This window comes from Meriones unguiculatus (assembly GCF_030254825.1).
Source record: "Meriones unguiculatus strain TT.TT164.6M chromosome 13 unlocalized genomic scaffold, Bangor_MerUng_6.1 Chr13_unordered_Scaffold_117, whole genome shotgun sequence".
Lineage (NCBI taxonomy): Eukaryota > Metazoa > Chordata > Mammalia > Rodentia > Muridae > Meriones > Meriones unguiculatus.
In genome coordinates this window covers 1-6,868 of record NW_026843593.1, presented here as the reverse complement: position 1 = coordinate 6,868, position 6,868 = coordinate 1, and the positions used below count along the sequence as shown (strand labels likewise).

General features: G+C 44.9%; 1 protein-coding gene across 1 annotated transcript; it reads left to right on the top strand.

Moving 5' to 3' along the window:
• Positions 1–1,107: 1,107 nt before the first annotated feature.
• LOC132650575 (NEDD4-binding protein 1-like) lies at positions 1,108–2,340 on the top strand. The gene has a single exon (XM_060375930.1). The coding sequence runs from the start codon at positions 1,108–1,110 to the stop codon at positions 2,338–2,340; it is 1,233 nt and encodes a 410-aa protein (XP_060231913.1).
• Positions 2,341–6,868: the final 4,528 nt, after the last annotated feature.

Sequence of the window (6,868 nt, the reverse complement as noted above, 5' to 3'; positions counted from 1 at the left end):
AAGCAAAAGGAATTAGTCTGGTTTGTTTGTTTGTTTTTGTGGTTTTTATTGTTTTTGGTCTGTTTGTTTGCTGGAGGAGGGAGGCAGTTGTAAAGGAATTTCAATCATGCTACCTGGCTGCTCTAGCAAGGGGTTACACCAAGAGATCTTCATGGGCTGCCTGCTGGGATTGACACACCTGAAAATCCCCCTGTCTGAAAGGCTGACACACCCTTAGGACACACCTTAATCCCAAACAATGTAAGGAACTCTAGTTTGGAAAGAGAGAGGGCCTTGATTGGAAGTGCGGTCTAGTGGAGGGGCAGACAAAGAGCCAATCAGAGAAGGACTCCTCAGCAAGCATCAGAGATAGGATCCGCCCACCAGGAAAGGGAGGCTTCTTAAAGAGAGTGCAGCACTCTAGAGCAGCTCAGTTGAGTTCTCACTGTGCAGTGAGGTGGAGCTCCACCCCTTTCCCTCCAGCAACCCACCACCCATTGTTGATTTTCTGAGTGCGTTCTGTGCTGGTGAAGAGAGGCACGTGAAACCCGAGAGTCAGAAGGGACCAGAAGTGTTGCAGTGGAACCCAACCTGATCGGGAAGGAGAGAACCCACCAAGATTGCAGGAGGCAGAGGACATCTGACAGAAAGGTCTCAGAGGAGAGCAGACGTCTGAGGGAGAGCCTCGGAGGAGGAGAAATTCCCTGGGATCCTCTGCAGAGGATGCATCTGTTTCACCTGGCTCCTGCTGGAGAACACATAGGAGGCTCCATTTTGGAGAGGGGGGAAATTGAAGGCCTAGGGGGGTTCCTCGGGAAAGCCATGGCGGCAGTTCTTTGGGCCTTGATCACCATCACGATCACCAGCCTGCTTGTACTTGGACTTGCAGCTGTCCTTCTCTACTTTCTCTCCAAGAAGCTTGGATCAATATGTGCCCAACAAGAACGCACCTCAATAGCATCTGGAAAAGCAGCACTACTGCAAGAAGTGGTAGTCGTGCAACAAGCGAAATTAGCTGTGATGTTACTGAGGCTGCAGAGACACGAGAGAGGGGAAGTGAGAGAACAGAAGGCCCTCGAAGGATAAACTAGGGTACGTGATGGGTCAGGGGGCCGGGATGGACAGCCCATGGAACCTGAGTCGCCCCCGGCTCAGAAGGAAACCGAACAAGGGCAGCAACCCCCACCACCTTTCCCATTGGCCCAGGGAGGAACGCCTGACAAGGGTTTTCAACAACCCGTGGGACCTGTGCTTGCAGAATCTAAGGAGCCTCCCCGTGGAAAGCATTCCCACTCAGGGGGCTTGCCTGAGCCTAAGCCGATGTGCCCCCCAATTTCTGAGCCACTCCTGCAGCAGCCCTGGCTGTTTCCTTCAGAGACAGGATCCGCAGAATTGGGTGGATCCTATGAGGACCCCACTGCCTCGTTCACAGGGGTTCAGAGATTTCAAGAGGCCCTCAAGACCCCATACAGTCTGGCCTTGAGAAATGAGCCCGGCAGAGCAGATCTGAAGCATGTGGTGATAGATGGAAGTAACGTGGCCATGGCCCATGGCCTGAAAAAGTTCTTCAGTTGCCGCGGAATAGCCCTCGCAGTGGAGTATTTCTGGAAGCTTGGCAACAGAAACATCACCGTGTTTGTCCCGCAGTGGAGAACGAGACGGGATCCTCACGTCACGGAACAGCACCTGTTGGGCCAGCTCCAGGACCTCGGCATAGTGGCTCTGACTCCTGCCCGGATGGTCTCCCGAGAAAGAATCTCTTCTCATGATGACAGGTTCCTACTGCACCTGGCAGACAAGACCGGGGGGATCATCGTGACCAATGATAACCTGAGAGAGTTTGTGACTGAGTCGGCGTCCTGGAGAGAAATCGTTGCCAGGAGACTGCTTCAGTATACGTTCATGGGAGACATATTTATGGTTCCCGATGACCCTCTGGGAAGACACGGACCTCGGCTGGAAGAATTTCTTCAAAAGGACCTCTTTCCTCCAGACAAGCAGCTGGTTGATGACAGCGGCCCGCCAGGCATGAGCAGTTTGGATTCTGTCCTCAGGAGCCCTAGCCCCAGCCCCAGCCCCAGCCAATGGCCACCACCTCAGAACCACGGAGCCTCTCCAAGCCCTGGGCTTCCTCAGCAACAGCTCTTCACTGCCCCGGTCACACTGCCCAGGATGCAGCAGAAACTGGCCAGGCCTGCACAGAGATCTTGGGCAGAGACCAGCGAGTTGAGAGAGGCGCTGATGAGCATCTTCCCGGACTCTGAGCAGAAACAGAAGATTGACCAGATTCTGCTAGCTCATCCATCCACGATGGACCTGAATGCCCTCTCTGGCCTCGTGTTGGATGCAAAGCTGGGCTGAAACTGCACTCATGGTGTGGTGAGGACGGGGCAGGGGAGGGCACTAGGTTCTGCCACCTGTTGGTAGATCCTTCCCTGAGGAAACATTGCTGTATGGTATGGGAGAAAAGGAGTGACAGATGTTTGGTGTACACAAAACGGAGTTTCTAAATAAACAGAAACAGGGAGCAGGAACTCCCACAAATACAGACCATTATGTTTTGTTTTGTTTTGTTTTTTAAGTTGAAATTTCCTGATTGGCAACCAGGCAGTCAACTGCTGTTTAAAGTCCCTGGATTGTAGGAGAACGTGATGATGAGTGTGAGCTTCCATTCTTCAATGGGATTTTCAAAACAGTGGGATGGGTTTCAGGTAATGGGACGCTCAGAGAAGCAGCTTTTGCCTATATTTCCACAGGTCAGCAGAGCCTAAGGGTTCCATCAAATTGCAAAGGAGCCCATCCCCAGTGAGAGAGGATTCCCCATGAAAGCCTCTACTCAAGGAAGGAAAGGAGGCAGATAGAGGGCAACCCGGAGCCATGGTCACACCGGGAAAGTTGGTACCACCCACAGCCCCCACACAAACGCACACACAACACCAACACCACCGCCAGCTCCACAACCGCCATGCCCTGGTGCAGGAAGAGCTCATCGACCTGACTGAAAGAGGACAGTGAGTTCCTGAAACAGACAGATGGGAAGACCTAGATCCTGAAATGGACTTTTTCTGAGGTTACTGATGTTCGCGGGGAAGGTGGCATGAAGACATGAATCTTCAGGTGGATTTTTCCACTGTTTAGTTTAGGGGAGTGGGTGATAGTCTGTGATGGAAGACTGAAATCCAGCACAATGTTTCTATTCGGCTGAAAGAGATGCCAGGAAGGAGAGAGATTGAATCAGAGGGTCCTTAGGACAGCCTGGTGAAGGGGGTGGGGGCAGGGATATCTCCTTCTGTGTCCTCAGTTGAGTACAAGGTCAGCTGGGTGCTCTCCCTGTCTCTCTGAGCTAGTGGGATTTCCCCCGAGCAGGTGGCTCTTGAGTCTTCCTTGGTAAAAAACAACAAGGATTGGTGGAGGGAGGCAGTTTTAGAGGAATTTCAGTCCTGCAACCTGGCAATGGGGGGGTCACACATAGAGATCTTCATGGGCTGCCTGCTGGGGCTGGAACACAGACACCCCTGAAAAGCCCCCTGGCTGAAATGTTGACACACCCTTAGGACTCAACCTTAATCCCAAGCAATGTAGGGAAGTCTTGTTTGGAGAGGGCAAGGGCCTTGATTGGAAGTGAGGTCTATTTGAGGAGCAGACCAAGAGCCAATCAGAGAAGGACTCGTCCACAGGAGTCACAGAGTGGAGCTTTTCTAGATTCCACCATTTGTCTGCAAATTTCATGATTTCTTTTTTTTTAATTGCTTAGTTATATTCCATTGTGTAAATGTACCACAATTTCTGTATCTGTTCCTCTGATACATTTGGGTTGCTTTCAGGTTGTGGCTATTATGAATGAAGCTGCTACTAATGTGGTTGAACAAATTTCCTTGTTGCATGCTTGAGTATATTTTGTATTTATTTCTATGCAACATTAGCTGGAACGTGAGGAAGCACTATTCATAATTGTGTGAGAAACCACCAGATTGATTTTCAAACTTTGGTAAAAGTTTACATTCCCACCAGCAGTTTAGGAGGTATACCCTTTCTCCACAACCTCTCCAGCATGTGTTGTCATTTGAGATTTTGATCTTAGCCATTTTGCTGGGTGTAGGGTGAAATCTCAGCATTGTTTTGTTTTGCTTCTCTCTGATGACTAAAGACATTGAGCATTTCTTTAAATGTTTCTCTGCCATTCTATATTCCTCTACAGAGAATCCTCTATTTAGCTCTGTACCTTATTTTTTAATTACCTGATTTGTTGTTTTTTAATTTCTAGAGTTATTAATATATTTTCTATATCATCCCTTTTCAGATATAGAGGTGGTGAAGATTCTTTTTCCCATTTTGTATGCTAGACCAACAAATATAAAAAGTTTCAGCCCAGGTGGTTCTGCAGGGAATGGTGCACCTCCAGGGTCCAAGCATGTAGATGACCTAGATCCCCTGCTCTGATGTAGCTGATTGGTAGCTCAGTATCTATGTGGCTTCCTGAGTAAGGGGAGCAGAGGCTGTCTCTCTCATGAACTTTGTTGCCTACTCTGTGATCACTTGCCCTTATTGATGTGGCCTCGGTAGGCCACAAAGGAAGAGGATCCAGGTGGTGCTGATGAGACTTGATAAGCTATGGGCAGATGGCAGGGGACTCCACCTTTCAGTGGGCCTGGGAGGAGTTTAGGCAAGGGGCTTCAATCAGGCTATATAGTGAATTAATTGTAAAAAAAATAATTAAAATTTAAAAAAAAATAAAGGACCAAAGCATAGTGACCTTATGCCTTGAAATTGAGCTGTTCACTGAGAGCATACTTTCAGCTACCAGTGATTCTAAATCTTCCTAATGTTGCTACCCTCATGATTTGGAGACCCTCGATCATAAAATTATTTTCATTGCTACTTAACAGCTGAAATTTTGCTGCTGTTATGAATCAAGTGAATATCTAAAATGCAAAATATCTGATATGTGACCTCTGAGAAAAGTTCTTTCATACCCCAAAGCTATTGCAATCCACAAGTTGAGAAACACTGAGCTAGACTTTCAGGCTCCATTGCTGTTGACTGTATGGGTCTGAGGACATGGTCGTTAGAAGTTCAGCTTCCTGTGAACAAATTTTTTCCTCATCATTATTGACCTCTCAATTATTAAAGAGGTATTTTGGCTCCTACATATCTCTACTTTTATTTTATGTCTAAGCTGACTTGGAATTTGGAGAGGAAATTAGTTGCTGATGAAATCCTCACTAAAGGGATTTTATATACCTCAGATTATTTTTCTTTTTAAAGTAGTGAATTTACATAGAGCTCCATATTAAAGTGAAAGATATGAGCACCAAATTATTGAGTTTTCTCAAGCAAAATGTTTCTCCCATTGTAGCTAAAATCCATGCAGCAAATGATTTACTGATTTCACCTGCAACTTAGACTAACACAGATAAAGAGTCATTCGCTGTGGTTTTCAGCTCTCCTTCTGGATGGCTTTGAGAAGGAGAGTTCAGTGAAATGTGATATATCTGTGTACACAAAAAAGAAATTCACTGGGTAAAGTCTGATTTCAAGAAGGGACCAATGTTTCTTTCATTTATAACTGCCTGAATCTATACTGTATTTCCAAGTTAGAGACTGACTTGATAAAATCAATATTCTTGAGAAAATTGTCATCAAATTTACTAATTCTTCATTCTAAGTCAATCTTGCCACAAACATATTCACCATATCTTCTACTCCAGTCTTAAACTGTTCATTCCAAATAGATACTAAAGCACCCACCTGTTCCCATAGAATTATGAATTTAACTTTTTATCATATAGTGAAGGTACTTTTGCCCTTTGCTTTTTAGCACATGGTAAATTATCTTGGAAGTAGAAACTACTTACATCAAATCTGCTGACCCTTGGGTCTAGGTTTCCCCTCCTCAGAACTATGAACAGTAAAATCCCGCTCTTTGTAAGTGATGCAGTATCTAGAAGGTTTTTGTTTGTATGTTTTGTTTTGTTTTACAGCAGTACACATAAACTTAGACTGCTTCCATATTCTTGTGGGACTCCTAACAGTGGGTGCAGTGTCTGACACTTTTGCTTGTTCTTGGATCCCTTTTTCCCCTACCAGAGTGCCCCATCCATCCAGCCTTGATTTGATGGCGTGTGTTGAGTTTTATTGTAATTTGTTACACCATGTTTGGTTGCTATCCCTGGGATGCCTGCTATTTTATGAAGGTAAATGTAGAAGTGAATCTGGGGAAAGGGAAAATAACAAGGAGGAAGTCAGAGGAGATGAGGGAGGGGAAACTGTAGTCAGGACATATGAGAGAAGAATATATTTAGAAAGAAAGAAAGAAAGAAAGGAAGGAAGGAAGGAAGGAAGGAAGGAAGGAAGGAAGGAAGGAAGGAAAGGAAATGCATTGATTTTAAATGAACCTGAATCTCCATGAAAAAAAAATGCAGTGAAAAAAACTACATTCTAGTTCATAATTTTGTGAGAAAATCTTGGTAAATTTTCATAAGGTTGAAAATTTTAATTTTATATGCAAGTATGTTTTTCTTACATTGTTTTAACTTGATTCTTTTTACCTGGGATAGATAACTGCTCTTATGTGCTTGGCTTTTATTCTACTCTAGCAAACAATTTGGGGTTGGTCATATGGTTATGATTTTTATGTTTATTGGTTGAAGAGTGAAGATTAGTTCTCAAGTCCAGTCCAGGTATTTTGAAATATAATCTACACAACTGAATTTCTAAATCTTGGCAACTGTTTAGAAATATATGAAAATAATACAGCAGCCAACACTTATATAGAAGAGTTTTTCATTGTAATATTTGAATGAATAAAAAAGGTGATTCAAATTCTATGCCACAAAAAAGCAGTTTTTAAACATGTCCTCCCTGTAATTTCAACTTATATTTTCTGACC